At 33.2% G+C, this 17,372-nt stretch overlaps 1 protein-coding gene and 1 long non-coding RNA gene across 2 annotated transcripts in view; one reads left to right on the top strand and one right to left on the bottom strand.

The window, feature by feature from the left end:
• LOC132703707 (acyl-CoA synthetase short-chain family member 3, mitochondrial) overlaps positions 1-11,832 on the top strand; it is a 22,527-nt gene extending 10,695 nt beyond the window's left edge. Inside the window, exons 7-12 of the mRNA XM_060673133.1 lie at positions 1,181-1,409; positions 2,804-3,114; positions 6,162-6,307; positions 7,642-7,864; positions 10,243-10,418; positions 11,703-11,832. Of these exons, the coding sequence (XP_060529116.1) occupies positions 1,181-1,409; positions 2,804-3,114; positions 6,162-6,307; positions 7,642-7,864; positions 10,243-10,418; positions 11,703-11,780 (1,163 nt within the window). The 3' untranslated portion in view covers positions 11,781-11,832. The remainder of the gene's footprint in view (positions 1-1,180; positions 1,410-2,803; positions 3,115-6,161; positions 6,308-7,641; positions 7,865-10,242; positions 10,419-11,702) is intronic.
• On the bottom strand, positions 10,428-17,372 carry LOC132703708 (uncharacterized). The gene is made up of 4 exons (XR_009619134.1): positions 17,157-17,372; positions 16,151-16,245; positions 10,877-13,170; positions 10,428-10,815 (listed from the first exon to the last, which is right to left on the bottom strand). It is a non-coding gene; the product is annotated as an uncharacterized LOC132703708 (long non-coding RNA).

Raw genomic sequence — 17,372 nt, 5'->3', positions numbered from 1 at the left:
TATATATATATATATATATATATATATATATATATATATATATATATATATATATATATATATATATATATATATATATATATATATATATATATATATATATATATATATATATATATCTCAATAGAACAAAATTTATTTATTGATGATTACAACTTTCAGCGAGAATAAGCATTTAAATACCTGGGCACGAGTATTAAGTAACACAGTAACATCACGGAAAAAAGAAATAATCTAAGGTCAAGGGTTTAATGAAATCAAAGCAACTTACAAGAAAAGCTAAACTAAATCTATACAGAGAACACAACTATTTGTATTTGTATTTGAAAGGAAGCTGCTGATGCTCAATTAAGGAAGAAGCAACAAGCAAGGAAAGTGAAGGCCAGGAGACGTACGAACAATGCCAGACAAAGCTAGTATGAGAGGCTGTCCTACAAGGCAAACGTCGTTTAGGTAGACCATGCCTAGGTAATAATGCTACTGAGAGCAAGATAGAGACATGTAGCAGAGTCAGCAAAAACCCACAGGGTTGTGAAACCAAGGAGGTGAAGGGGGTGAAGAGTGAAAGATCAAATACTTACTTTGTTCGACAGAGATTTCATTCATTGCAAAATTCTTTCTTTTCATGCAGTGCTGGTAATACCAACCAGGTTCAGGTCAATTTATGGGTTTTGTATCCATTCACTCTTCCTCTAAGCTAAGCAAAGAAAAGTTACATATTTCCATTTTCCTTATTAATTTGCACACCAACTTACTTACTTGGAACAAAAAAAACAAAGAGCTTCTAAATTTCCGATTGTATACAAATCTACCTATCATTTTTACTTGCCTTAAAAGGTATCCCATCTGGACCGGGAGAACGTTATGGCGAATTTAGATATTACTTTAAAACTATGTCACATACTTAATTCTGAGTATTGTAGCTTACGTTATGGTCTAAACGTACAATTGAATGAGGAGAAAGTAATGGGTTTTGTTTGGATACAAAAATGGTATTCACAAATACTTGACAACATGACTAATAAATTGTTTTTAAAAGTCTAAACAGATGCAACAGACCTAACATTTCGCACCACGTTTATTGAACAAATCTCCTTATTTTGATATATAATAAGTTACATCCCGCAGAGATTTTCTCTTTGAAACTCCTCTTCTACGAATCGCTACATCTTTCTTCTAGGTGAACCGAAAGGGATCCAGAGACCCACGGGGGGCCATCTGGTGATGCTGGCTTTCACCATGAAAGTGCTGTACGCGATGCGCCCTGATGATGTTTGGTGGTCGACCAGCGATTTCGGGTGGGTCGTGGGTCATTCGTACATGTGTTACGGGCCTTTGGTGTACGGAATAACGAGCGTAATTTACGAAGGAAAACCAACTAACACACCAGATCCGAGTTCATATTACAGGTAATACGTTAGTGGGACATCATTTAGGTATTCATATTAATAAATAACTTGTGAAAAATGTCTAAATTTTCTCGCATTCTGGGTCTTCAAAGCGCAGCATTGCGTATGATTTTTGAGCTAGATTCCATCATGATTAGTTGACTTTTTGTTTTTATAAGCGATTGTCATAGAAGAACCTGCCGAAAGTCGTGTTAAGAGAGTGTTGTACTAGTATGTTGGTAAAAGCGATGATAAAATATACGAAATATCCAATGTCCAACAAACAACACGTTCAGCTTATTTTACATAAAACGCGCAGCAAAACCTTCAAAAGCGGACAGGCCTGTATATTAAGGACGACAATGTAGGGAGTCGCAAAAAAAGATCAAAAATCTTGAGGCCAAAAAGAAATCTGGAGAATTATATGGTGTTAATGGATTATTATTACTAAAAAGTATTTATAAAATCTTTCGTAAGCGGTATAAAACTAACAGTGTCTCACTATTGCGCAAATGATAAATGTCAATTATGAAATAATAACTTCACTTTTTAGTTGTTTATTTATTTGGTCTTGAAAGAAGAAAAGGATAAAGTTTAGTATTAAATAAACATGCCTTTTAAAATTGAAATTAAAAACGAAAGAAGTTGGAAAAACATCAAATCTTTGACAGTTGTTCCAAGTGCATTGGAGTACAAATTTCTTAGCTATAGAATATTTATTAGGTGCTTTAATATACGTAAGAATTTTACAGACTAAGCTATAAAGTCCCAAAAGTAAGAGTATTATAATAAGGTCTTAAAGAGAGTTATAAAATTTCTCAACTAACCAACATCAAAGGTTTTATATAACTTACAAAATTTGTAACAATAAAAAAACTATAAAAACTATTATAAAAGCCAAGAATTTTTATGAACCGCTCTCTCAAATAAATGCGATGAAAAAATCAAAGTTTATACTAACATCAAAATCAACGCCTGTGGAGTTGGCAATATTACTATCAACATGGGTAAATATTACAGACTCTTTATTGCGATTTATATCCTACATTTAATCAACTGTTGCATAGAACATAAATATTGTGGTATTTTAAAAAATTTCATTACCGTTACTGTCTGAGCCTCAGTTAGGGATGGTATCGTAAAAGCGTTTGATTAGGGGTATGCTAGTTTTCTCATTCTAACAAATTTCTCAAAAGCATTCGATACTCTGGACCATCAGCTTAAATGTTCTAAAGCGATGGAGTTCTAAATTAAAATACTACGATTTAGTAACGAATCAGTTAACCCTGTCTCATCGTCTCTGTTGTACAATAGCAACAGGTTAGATGCTTCATTGTCGTCAAAAGGCAAAGTTTCCATTACTAACACAATTTTCGATTATTTCATGAAATTTTGTTATATTATATGTATTGTAGAGTAATCAACGAATACCGGGTGAATACGATTTTTACCGTTCCAACCGCGTTGAGAATACTGAAAGAAGTCGATCCTGACGCCAGATTCGGGACCGAATACGACACGGCAAGCTTAAGACAAATATGGGTTGCCGGAGAGCATCTGGATATGTCGGCGAAATTATGGGCCGAGCGAACATTTAAAGTGACGGTTGCCAATCACTGGTGGCAAACTGAAACCGGGTCGGCCATATCTGGATCTTGTCTCGGTTTAAGTAATCCCTCTGCGGACAACAAACTTACGACGGGCCTTCCCTTTCCCGGATACAATGGTAAGAAAAATCATTTCTTTTGGCCGCGACCTCCGACCTTTCGCCAGCTCAAATTGATACGCCATTGTTGTTTACTGAAATGTGTGCTAATTAATGACAACTTTGCTTGGCGCCTAAAACGGATTAACGAAAATTTTTGACTTATTTTAGCAGTCATTTAACAACAGCAATAAACAATTCTATGCGACTTTTTACAAAATTTCTGGATTCCTCCTGCGTCGGTTTTTACTGAGTCGAACTTGCTGACAGTTTTAGTCAAACTCCGAAGAAGCCAAGGATGATTGGCGAAACGTCAGCAAGTTCGACTCAGCAAAAACCAACGCAGGAGGAATCCAGAAAATTTGTAAAAAATATTACAGTAGCGTGTGGAAGTTTCATTGAAAAATTAATTCTGTGCAATTTGTTCATATCAGTTATCGGTATCAGTATATCAGTTATTCAGTCCTCTAACTGAGAAAACAGTTTACACTAACTAGTAAAAATTTGAAGAGACTAGAAGCATTGGGGATATAGCATACGTTCGGAAAAGAAAACAATTTAATGAAATCGCTAGTACCGATTTGAATTTACTAGGCAAGCGATAACATTGTTAAAGAAATGTAATATTAAGTATAACATATAAAACCATTTACAAAACATCTGGATTCCTCCTGCATCGGAGAAGAAGGAATCCAGAAGTTTTGTAAATAGTATTACAGTAGAATGTGGAACTTTCTGACATACAAAAAAACTGAATAGCACTTTCGGTTTTGCTGATGAAACATGTGTTGGCGTTGTGTTTAGTGTTGTAGACATGACACTAACTGGTTAAAATGTTTGGATTGCCCCATTTGGGTAAGCCTGTTAAAGTTTTTATATGTCATTCAATATTTTTATGACTGCGTGGGAGATATTTTTGTTACCAGAAGGATTTTTGTTTGATGTTTATTTAAAAATTTCGTAACATAGTATTTTATTATACAGACGGAATTGTTTTGTGCATTAGTTAGTTTTTCCAAAATAGAGAATGCCATAGTCATTGACGAGTGCTGATATTTTCAGAAGTTGGCGTATATCAAATTTTTTGCAGAACTGATCTCTAGAAATTTAATAAAAATTGGATCGAAAGCCTACGAATCTGCATCTTGACAAACGCTTAGATGAAACAGATAAATAGATGATCATATGCCATAGAAACAAACTGTACTGCCAACGTGATTGAAATATGGAGTAAATTCTTACAGAAATAGTTATTTTGTTTATAGGTGCGAAACATTAGTCCATATTTACGAAAATGCATTTTGTTAATAATAATAATAAATAGAATAACTACAATTTTCAAGAGTTATCTCAGTTAAAGGATTTCTCTCTCTTTCTCCCTAGAGAGGCAAAACATTTTAAGAAGGAACTGTATTTTTCTTTCTAAGGCCTAATCTCATAGCTATGAAAATCAAAATTGATTATACCAGTGCGTTGACGTGTTTACTTAAGAAGCAATAGTTTATGGCTGGTTTCTGACTATCTCAATAATTTTTTAATTGTAGGTAACTCTAGCAACGGAACTGTATTCTTTTAAACAGTCCATCATTCACACACGTGGATGCGTTTTATTTAAATGAATGCGTTCATTGTCACCGCACAATGTTTGTTGCTCATTATTACCATTTTAATTTGTGCATGTAAATTTAATCGGGTTAAAAAATGCTATTGTGCATAAATCAGGCATGGAAACCTGCTATATCCAAAATTATGACCGGCAGCCACTTTCAACGGATTTCAAGGTGCAATTGTACCGGGTGTCTAGTTTACTATTGGATAACGCTTTGGTGTAAGATCCTGCTACAAATATAAAAAAACTTGGGAACAAAATTTATTTGGTTCTACTTTCTATATCGTACCCCATGATTCTAAGTTCATTGGCAATGTTCTCCGTCAATCTTATCCGGGGTCTTCCTTACGGATTGGTTTGCCGAGTAGGTTAATATATCGCTCCTCTGGTTGTCTTATTACATGCCCTGACCAATGCAGTCTTCCACATAGACTTGATTTCTTAGACCATCTCTGGATCTTTATGCTTTAATTTGTAGAGCTTTTTTTTGGCGAGATTCTATAACTTTGTGCGAGTACATCCAATATTGGGTCATAAATCTTTCTCGGCACTTTTCTTTCACAACAACGAAGTTTAAGTTCACTAGTCCTTGGTATGGTATATATGGGTGAATATACATGTTTGGTGCACAAATCCTTGTCTACATGCTTCTATTTTCACTCCTCTTGTCCCGTCTTCCCTGGAGTGATCTCGTGGCGCGATTGTACTTTGTCTTGTCTTCATTTATGTGTGGTCCCACTCCCTGAGTTTCCACTTTCTAGTCTACGAACTAGTCTAACTAACTAACTGACTAACTTTCTCAGTTTAAATGAAATTCTCTGTACATTAAGGCATTTTTTTGCTTTGTAGGCACATTTTGTATAGGATATTCTATACCTAAGTGACGTTGGCAGGTATATCATCAAAGTATATAAGAAAAGCTAGTGTACCTTTTAAAAATATTTTAAAATATTCAGAGTGTGTTATGTAGTGATCGACAATATCAGCTATGTTATTTTAAATAGAACACCTGCATTTTTGGATTCTAAATAAAATCCCGAAGAAGTGTTATTTAAAGTACGTCAAATCTAAAACGAACGGTCCATGGACATTTCCTAAAGAGTGCTCCAAAAGATTCTTTAACAGTTTTGATTGAACTGTTACAATTATTAGACTAATTAATTAACAGCGGTATGAACCCTATTTAACGGTTCTAAATTCTTAATCTGACACAAGAGAAAAAAATCGATGCAATCGACGGGCCCTTTCTAATTGATACCAAAGTCGTACAGCCAACTTCAATAGTAAATTATCTAAAAACTCCGATACCACTATTTACAAGATTTCCATGTATTTACTTCATCCAGAGCGTTGGGAGACGGTTTTTGATGGGAAGCTAAAATCAAACTTAATATTCGTCCTTGTTGGATAATTTTCTATTCTCTGTATCGTACACATGTTATTCTTACATAATTTTCAGTTGAAGTGGTACGCAAGGATGGCTCTCTTTGCGATTCAAATGAACTTGGCAGGATAGTGGTCAAGTTGCCTACTCCGCCTGGATTTATGACAACGCTATACAGGGCCGATGAAAGATTCTTCAAAACGTATTTTGCAAGATATCAGGTAATATGAAAATTATTTAGAGTCAAATAATATTTTAGCTTATTAACTGTAACTTTATATTTATTTTGAGATCATCATAATTGATTGGCCACTAAATTTCATGTTTTCTCCGTTATGTCAATTTGTTCTTGTATTTTTTGTGAGTGCATTATTATTTGTCGTAATACACCATACGTATCCAGCTGAGTTTTTCCATGACAGACAGTAAAAAATAAACTTACATTTGTTTTTTTTTTATCGTTGTAATAGTTGACATTTCAAGACATTAACAAAATGTTATGAATTTTAATTAAATGTGATTTAAAAGGTAGCGTCTAGGTTAAAATGACTTAAAATGAAAAAAGTTTTGTTGAGTAACATATAACAATTAGCTATTACGACTTCTTCTGGTACTCGATACCATATTGCGGCAATATCGAAAGGAGAAGCAGCACAAAATCAAAATAATTACATGCGAGTTATAATTTACAACAAAAACCCAAAAAGGAAATATTATTCAAAAGACAAAACACAACAAATAAAAATAATGCACTATTTTTAGACTATTAATATGTATTATTTTTATGTAGAAAATCTCGAAAATTAATAATACAAAACTATATACACTAGGGGCCAGAAAGTGTCCAAATATTTACAACCGCTGATGTCTCTATATTCTGATAATTAAATTGGATAATGGTTATTACCATTGTCAGCGTGCAAGAGGGCTTTGAAAATTGATTGAAGATTATTCTATAATATGACTTCTATAGGGGGTGAGTCGAAAAGATGTGCAACTAGTTATTGTCAGATTTTGTTAAAATGTCTTTCGCCTTGCCATTTTTCAGTTTTACATCCAGTTTCTATAATACAGGGCGTTAAAATTAATTTAAAAAATAACGTTCTTATTTATAAATCTCTCAATTTTCCACATATATTTGTGAAGCATGACATGCACAATGCTCCTACTAACTAACTATATGCTCCTCGCGTTTATTCATTTTTAATGACAATTGTTGTAAATTAGTAAATAACATATACTCCTATTTTAAGTTATAATAAGTAAAATATACATGTATAAAAATAGGTAAAAAAAAATAGTTTAGAAAACAGAATTAATAAATAAATAAAAAGTCATAGCTAACCGAACATTTTGTATATTTGGTACATTTGATTTCGAGATTGAAAATATTTATAAATGTCACGCTACAGAAAAATTAACCAACCAGCTTTAAGCCCGAAAAATCAAATATTTTATTCGAAAATTTTTGAAATTTTGACAGAGCGAATGAAACGACTTTGGGGCACACTGCATATAGAAATATCGATAATCGAAAGTTTTAAACTATTTGCAGGGATATTACGACACAATGGACGCGGGGTGCATCGACGGAGATGGACAGGTCCACGTCACTGCCAGAGCGGATGACGTCATCAACGTCGCAGGTCACAGATTATCAACTCTAGCTTTAGAAAACATTATACTGTCGCATCCCGACGTCAGTAATGCTTGCGTCGTATCTGTACCTGACAAGATCAAGAGCGAACTACCTTTATGTCTATTTGTTACCAAAGAAGGTAAGCCGATAGGTTAGAATTATTTAGCGTTTAGTGTAGCGACCTATCGGACGATTTCGACATATGTTACCATGACGACATCGTTAGAAAAACTACAATTTTGAAAAATCTTAAGGTAACTAGCAAATACAGTATGGCCTGAAAATTAGTAAAACACAGAGCGATGATATTTTCGGTCGAATGAAAATTATATATTTGTATAATTCTATATATATTTACATAATGACAACCACACCAGAATATTTACATGAATAACAAATAAACGTAAACATAATCAGCGATGTTGATGTTACAGTTACAGTTAAGGAACGATCCTCAACGTACTTCGCCACAACTACGTGCTAAATTACACAAAATGTGGAATAGTTTCACCCCTGAATTCTGTAAAGGTCTAGTTGGTACAATGGCTAATATTATTGAGAGGTGTTATTACTTTTTATTTTAATTGATCAAGAACCACTTCTTGCCTTATTTAGTTGTCAGCACTTTTAAATAGAGATATGTAGCAAGAAAGCTGGGTTAAAGTTGAACCAGCAAAAAAAAAGCTTTATAATGGTGGTTGATGGCAAGGAAAAATATGAGGCATTTTCTAGAGATCTAATCTATCTCGGTGGACATATTTCGAATAGGAACCCTGCAAGAATGAGATAAGAAAGAAAAGCAAGCAAATATATTTTTGATCCAATATCTGATTAACGCCGCGTGTCGATGAAGAATAGATGATTTGCTATCGTAGAATGATGAGATGGTCGTGGACCGCAAGAAAAACAAACAACTTTCTTCTTAGAGAACTTGGGATACAAGTAAACGAACGCCTACACCCAACCATCCAAAGGAAGATGCTTAGGCAGAAATTCTTCAGTCACCTTATTAGACGATGGCAAGCGATGGGAGGTCTCCTCAAATCGCTACACTGACCAAATAAATACGTGGGCCAGTATGTCACTTGAAAAAATCATACATACAGCAGGGGATTGAGAGGACCAGCCTAAAAAATACGAATCGTTGAAAAATGCAAAAAGAAAGAAAGATAGACAAAACATCTTACTGACTACTAACTGATTACTACTGAACTAACAATGAAATATAGAAAATCGAGGCTTCCGAAAAAAGAGTACATAGTAACGGCGAAGAAATCGGGAGACCAAAGAGTAAAACTCGAACAAAATGGGCGATCGAACAAAGGGTCTGGAAAATAACAATAGCAAATAATGTGACGTCGATCTCGATCCTATTTCGGGAAAACTGTTCTACCCTATCACCTGCTGTAATAAAAACGTCAACACACCAGCAGATATGAACCTAAAACATCACTTTCTAGTTAAAAGAAAGAGCTATTCATCATATAAAGTGAGGTTTGAAGTTGATTTCTGTGGTACAATAACTGGCGCAACCGACATCAACTAGATCTAGGTCTTTGACCAGAAGATTATGCTTTAAGGTTGGATTTATTAACATTTTTATTACAATAACTGGCGAAAACTCTGATTTTGACTGAAATTTGATCGAAAACAACAGAGAAAGAGAAGTTTGAAGTTAATAGCTGCACGATGCTGATGTTTACTCTTTTTGATTCGTCAGATCCTCAAGTTCTTCAAACAGCTGACGCTGGCGATTACTTGCTTGTCATAAATTATCAAGTATACCCGTAAAAGTCAAAAGGCTTTAAAGGTACCCCTTAAATCTTAATTTCCCTTAACAAAACATTAACTTATTAGTTCTTAACGATCCCTTAGGGATCTAATTGTACGAGTTTTACCTGTAGGGACCTAACATGTTTTTGAAATACATCTCACATCTTAAGACTACAAAATGAATATCACCGTAGAACCTCAACACTCAATTGATCGTTGTAATGATCGTCGCGCATTTATTTTCGAATATTTTACATTAGAAAAAATAAAAAAAGGAGTTCTATACAAAAATTTACACAATACGCAATTCACTCCCAAGCGACCAGATTACCAGAGAAAGTTCAGGATCAAGAAGCAAATACACGGAAAAAAAGGGCGGAAGGGAAGAACAACTTTGTCACCTGAGAACGTTCAGGAAACAGCCCTCATACCGGAGAGTAAGGAGGTCTTAAGCAAAGCATCTGTTGTCAATAAACAAACTATGGAAACTACTAGTTCAGCTACCAACAGTCAGCTGTAGCTGATGCACACAGCGCCACATACAAACTCGTAATTTTTTGAATTTTTTGTTATTTTCCTCATGACTGTCGAAGATACACACTAGCCATAAGGGTTGATATATAATTATAAATAATATCTAAATCCCCGCAGCTCTTTGCATGAAATATTAAACCGTTTTTGATTTCGGCGTTCCTCGTCGACATTTCTGTTTGCAAAAGAGAGTACTTGTGAAATTTGTTACAGACGCGGATTTGAACGACTGTATGGTGGCCCAAGAACTGGTCGCCATGGTGAGAGAAAACTTTGGTGCCGTGGCAGCGTTCAAATTGGCCATAAGCGTGAAACAGTTGCCTATGACAAGGTCGGGAAAGATATGTCGCAAGTCAATTTCGGATCTAGCCAGAGGCAAACTAATGAAGGTATGCTGTAGTTTAATGACAGTGTGTTTAAAAAATTCGATATTTATTTCCTCTGTTACCTCCGCAAAATCAAACAAAATCACTATTTGCGAAAGTAACTGCATTCGTACAAAAATCTTACATCTTGGCAATCCTTAGATTGCTACACCTTTTTTGATGTTGGTTTCAAAAATACATTATTAGTATATATTTTATGAATGCATATCATGGTCGAGGGAAAAGTGGCATTATAACAGCTGCTGCCTGATATTCTGATTCTGATTCTGATTTTGATTAACGTCCAAATTCGGCGGTTTAACGAAGGTATAACTGACGATAAAGTTTTTCTGGAATTACATTAACTGGGTAACATTTTTTGTTGGAAATCAAGCATTATCAGCTTCAAGCGTTGGGATTTCTGCAACATGACGTATTTTACAAGTAGTTTGAGATTTTTCTAGTGTAGACAAATGAATTACCAGTAGAGTCATTAATAAAGTATCGTTCTTGGGCAAGTGCCACGAAAAATTTTGCATATGAAGTTAGCTCTCCACAAATGCTGTTGAATTCATTTGATAGCTGTTCCTGCTCCTTCTGCCTTAAATCATTATTTGTCAGCCTTTTGACATTGGCATTGACTTCTTTGGCACTAAAATTGACAGTTTCTTTATTACAAAAATCAATTTAATTCAAATTATACAGGGTGATATTAGAGGAGCTACTTTATCGCTCTAATTATCAATCGGTGTCAACCTGGGCGTGGTATACGCTTACTGCAAACTGCAATACACTCTATATGGCGGAGTTTTAGAACTCGGCTGTGTTTTAACTTTACTCTTGAATGAAAATAGCGCGGCAAGTGTCACTCCAAAAAATATTAAAATTAAACTGTACTTCTTCACTGCCATCTTAACGGTAGATTTAAACCTAATTACACGTATTAATGCTCTAATGTTTTTAAATAGGTAACCAAGGCATATTCAATTATGTTCGCTAGATAGATTTATACTATAAATTAACATGAAATATTTGCCGCAAATATGTCCTGATCATTTGACAACGTTGGAAAAGTATTGATCAGTTCTATTAACAATTGCTTCATTATCCGTGTGTTAAAAAGAGGATATTATTTAGTAGGGCATTAAAAAATTTAACAATGATCTTATTATTCTAAGATGAAGTCTGGAAAACGGGAGAGGGATAGCACCTGCCCGCCTGGAATTATAGCCATACTATGATATGACTATGTGGTTTGCACAGTACAGCCCACTGCAATAAATGGCTACATGGTATATATTTTTTCAGATACCTGGCACGGTGATAGATCCAACAGTTTTTGAAGAAATTAAGGATGTTTTAGTTCAATTGGGATACTGTAGTTAGTATTTTAATTAGCATAAGTATTTTACATGTTAAATACGGGACACATCAGCGATAAAAAATTGTCATCTGTGATAAAAATAAAGTTTTCTTTGCAAGCTTAAGAATTTTTACATGGATCGACCACACATTTTTTGGGTATTTTTCGGATGCTGGAGATCTTTTGTTTGCTTTTAATTTGCAAATTTTGTAAATCAAAACACTCTATTTTATCGTGAAAATATTTTTGCTTTTTCAAAGTAGCAAGTAATGCTTTTGAAATAATAGAATTAAATTAACCCAAAAATACTGAATAAATGATTAAGCACGTTTGGTAATCTTGGTAATATTTGACTTTTTTTGCTCCACCCCGTATATGTAGACATCTGTATAAGTGCTCTCAACCCATTGCAAACTTATAGCAGCACACTGTATAACACAATTAACACAGGAATTTGCATTGTCCCTATTTTTATGCTTATAATGGGCACATTGACCGTAGCCATTTTGTATATTCAATAAATATATTGACTTTTTCAAGTTTTTTTGCAGTTTTATTACCTTACTACGATACATACATACCAATATAGAACTGATCAAAAATCAAGTAGATACGTCATTTATATTGGATACGGTTTCCCTTTTACATACAACAAAGTCCCGATTTAAGATGGAGAAACAGCCGATCTAGGGAGTTGCATCCATAACAACACGAAGACGATCTCAAGCTAGTACTCTCGAGCAGTGGAACAGAAGGACCCAACGATGTTAGGGGAGGAATGGGGTTCCAAGGAAAATATAAAAAGTCCACAATTTCTTACAAATTGAATGTTGGTGAAATTTCATTATCAAAACTGGTTAACCTCAACTGCTTTTTTTGGTTTTACAATACAATTATTAAAATTATTAAGGGGTAATTAAAGAAAATGCCATAATAATTGTACTCAATATTTATATTAAATGGGACAAACACGGCTTTGCAAATATTTTATAATTTTTTGAAAAGAATTTTTTAAATTACCTAATTTTAGTAGAGTACATGGAAAGAGCAATCGCGCAGAGAGTTATATCAAGACGTAGTTTTGAAGGATTTCCTTTAAAGATTCATTTTTGGGCTTTTTCCGAAGTTCATTCAGCATCCGATGTTATGATCGGTATATTTTTTTTTGGAGTGTTTTTAAGATTTTTGCAAACCTAATCAGCAATGGAGTGACACACACACAAAACTTTGTGGTAAGAAAGAAAGTAAATCACAGCCTTGTCGGCCACGATTAAAACTAAATGAACTAATACTAATAACTAGTGTAAACAACGCAATAATCTGGGACTCAGCTCTTGTGTATTTATGCAGCTCTACTGAGCAACTCCTTTTCTGGTGCAAAGAGGTTTCAGCTTTCCGAATGGCCTGTGACCCCTAGAAAATTAGTAAATATATTTCTCGTATCTCTGAACTTCGCGAAAATTCGAAAAACACACACTTTAAAAATATTTTTAATTATACGGGGTTATCTAAAAGTGCGAAGATACAAAAATATGTTTTGTTACATATGAAAAATAGTCTCGATCCGCACCCTTTATAATATTAAAAATGGTCCCTAAAATATTCGAATTTATTATTATTGAAAGCTAAGCCTGAGTAATTATTTTATACAGGGTGTTTTCCAAAGTCTTACCAAACTAGCGAACTTTGAACTGTTTTTTTTCCTTAGTAGATTAATCAATCTTTCCATTTTGAATGTCGTCACATGTTGCTACAAATGCTGTCACTATCGCCCATATAAAATCTATAGGATTTAGTTCGCAATAATATGCCGGTGGCAGCTATGTCTTTCTGCTATAATCCTTCTAATATTTCTTTCTTTATTACATTATCATCAAATTCAATATTTTTGGTAGCCAACCAGTAGACAATTTCCTGTTTTCTGTAAGATGAAATTGGAGTCTTCTCTACGATAGCATAACTTCTATTCAATCAACCTGAAGATATTTTATCATTTCGACTGTATGGTATGAGTAAGTTTAGCAAACCTACGCTCTCCTGGTGATATCTTGATATCTTGGAGGGTGGCTATTTCTTTTTTTTATGCAAACGGCGCATTTTCGCACAAAGCTTACCAACGCCTGAGGTCGATACCGAATTTGATAATCGATTTAATGACCTGCTTACTAAAAAATTCGATTTTGTTACCACGAAATCCTCTTGCCAAAGCAAAATTGGAAAACTGATTACTTCTTGATTTTTTTTTGTAAAAGTAAACTATTAAAGAACTGTATTTGTTAATTACTCAAAATCAAGTACAGATATAAAGATATACAGAGTTAGTCAAAAGTTTCGCAAAGCAATTTACCAAATTTAATGTACAGGAGTTTCTAATCAGACGTTGCCGTATCTATGGTTTTTTCCTAAGCTCCAAACATTCTTATTTTTAATAGAAAGGGTATGTTATCCTATACTCAAATTCAATCGTTTTTGCAGGAATGACATAAACGGAAAATATTAATGATTTAATCACTAGAATTTAATTCATCGACCACATAATTATTGATTTTAACGAATTGGTAAATTTAAATAACAATAAAAACAATTGAACAATAAAGACAAAAATTCATCAGAGAGAGCGAAACAGTTACTGATAACCGCATATGGTTTCAAAAAAATGGGGCATATTACACACAAAATGTAAGAAAGTACTCGAATCAAATGTTTTCAAATCGGCGGATCGTACGAATAGGGATTATCGAGTAGAGATTACGTCGTTGTTAAATAAAATTGTAGTTTATGTATAATTAATTATTTTCGTTTTTTGTCATTCCTGCAAAACCGATGGAATTTGGATATAGGGTACACTACATGAAGAAACACTGGATCCAACCTAACCGAAAACCGCTGTATACTAAAATTCCTAAATTCAAGTCTAATTAATAATTCCCGAGATATATGGCCGTAACTCTATAAATTGTAGTAGTAAATAAATACTCTAAGTGTTAGTTTGCATATACTAATATCTTCTTGAATACCAGTTCAAGACTTCTCTCGAAATCAGAACTCAAATTTCGATATCTTTCATGGCCCGATGGCAGATGAAAGCAAAACTTATTATTTAGCAATAGCCAAAACTTATTTTTGTACAAGCGGCGAAGTAAAACTATTACATATTTAATTTTAAAATGTGAGTGTACCATTTTTATTTTGTGTTTGTTACGGCTAATTTGGTTACTGTGCTAGTTTTCTAAGTAACCAGTTAATTTGAAAAACTAACTACATAGGCTGTAATTTTGGAGGAATCAGCCATTTTTCACAAAGCAACGGATAAAAAATACTGGCTGGTTTAAAAACTATCAATTTACTTTAGTTAATTTAGTTAGTTATATATTTAGTTAATATGATCACCACAACCGTCCGAATTGCATAAAATAGCTAGTTTACAGGCTAATTCGAACAATACCAATACATTTGAATGACTGGTTAATTGTAAAATTTTAAGAAATTTCATTATAATAAATTTTTTATAAATAGTTCTAGTTATATAATAATGTTTTTGGTAAAAAAATGTTTTTTAACTGTCGGTTGATATATTATACATAGAAAAAATCTTCATCTTAACTCAAGCAAATTGATAGTTTGCATCCTAACCACCTGGTTTCTAGACCTTCCACTGATCAATACTATTTGGAAAAAACTGGCTCCTACAAAATAACAGCGCCTTTAGTTAGTTTGCAAATTAGATTTGGTTACTCATTTTGTAAATGATTCATATAAAGGAAAATTACAGAAAAATTTGAATCGATAGGTATAGGGAAAGCTTAACGAAAATGGTAGATAGATATAGTAGTTAGATTCAGGGTGTTCACTTAAAAAATTAGATAGTAAGATTTTGGAAAACACTGTAGAAAATAATTACTTAGGCGCTGAAATCTTACTAACATATTTGACTATCTTAAAGGCCATTTCTGTTATTATAAAGGGTGCAGGCTGATAAATATTAGGAGATAATATGATATAACATATTTCTATTTCTTCCCTATTATGTTGTAGCATTAAAATTCAAAAACAATTACTGACAATTGCTGCGTCATATAAACATTCCTTGGAGAAATCCTAATATGCAAAAATATACAGAACTAGACTAAATATTTTTGTAGGGGCACGCTTTTACGAAACAACCTATACTTGAAAATATTTTCAAAATTCATGTCTTTCATTTTAACATTCCTTTAAAACAACAAGATTTACGTTTCGATTGCGAATGTTAGACGAAATTAGGCGAAAAGGAATTTATTAATTAACTGAAACAAATAGTTATTAGAAGTGATTAGAACAATTATAAAAATAAATAAAAAAGTTTACGCTGATATACACACAATTTTTCCGTAATTGTTAAGTATCAACTTACTTTCTTGGATTCACTTTCCCACGATTTTGTGACACTATCGCAAATCCTTTGGTATTATCATTATCAAAATGTGAGAGAAGTTTTCTTTGACGAATCTGGAAAAATGACATTCTTGCTGCGTCCTGCTCCAGTAAACTCCATTAACTTTATATGCTTATAATCAAATCCAGTTTTATCATGCCGGTCCAAATCAATTCTATGAATCAAAACGGAAAACACAGAAACTGCCAAAACGTGCAGTTATATATATAAGGAAAAATAGTTTTATTATTTTACGTACTGTTGTGATAGCCACATAACATGATTTTTTACACAAACTAAATTACAATTGGTATTAAAAAGTTCCAAAAAATTACATTGTCTATTTCTATTTAATCCGGATAACTATTACAAGGAATAAAAAGAAAATGCAGCCAGTTTCCAGGAACCATACTAAAAAGAGTAAACGAGAATAACTCGTAAAATCTAAGACTGGCTTAGCATCCAAATTAGTTTTTCTTTAAAAAATCGTCGGTTACAGTCCTTTTTATAGCGAAAACCTAACATTCTTATTAATTTTGATAGTAATTTAAGTCCATTAACCAAACCGTTATATTTTTAAAGAGTTTGTTTTAAAACTGATTTCTGATCTATATAAATCATTCATTCCGATCTTCAATTTTCATATCTTCCTTCAACTCTTCAGTCCTTCGTAGTTTTCGTTTACATGTTTTGGTCTTCTTTGTTTTTTTTTTTTTCATGTAAAGATATTATTCGGTTGTCTTATCTATCTTATGAATTTTATTTGGAGAGTACAATTAACCAAGATAAAAGAAAAACAAACGTGAAAGTTTCTAGTTGACAAGTCATAAAACCCGAGCGATAAGATCGGTTTTGACTATACGTTATAATAAAAGATCTAAATACAACCATATTTGATAAAAATAGATGGAAATGTATCACAATTAAATCGGTCATAGCTCTTAAAAGTTGTTCCAGAATCATCACTCAAAATAAATTAACTTACCATATTTTCACCTTCAGGTTTTTTATCCCTTAAAGTTTCGAAAATCTCTTCTGTACAACCTTTAGGCAAATCTGCAACTAATAAAACCGCTAATAAAACAAATACTAGCGGAACTAATAGTGGATTCATTATTTCAATCGACTATGGGAATTCACGTTAATAGGCTGTGGTGTGATCTTTTCTAAGAAACTCTGTTTATGGTATGAAGTCTAGTGA

Source organism: Cylas formicarius, unplaced genomic scaffold (genome assembly GCF_029955315.1).
Source record: "Cylas formicarius isolate icCylForm1 unplaced genomic scaffold, icCylForm1.1 PGA_scaffold_6__28_contigs__length_40554024, whole genome shotgun sequence".
Classification (NCBI taxonomy): domain Eukaryota; kingdom Metazoa; phylum Arthropoda; class Insecta; order Coleoptera; family Brentidae; genus Cylas; species Cylas formicarius.
This window is presented reverse-complemented; position numbering and strand designations above follow the sequence as displayed.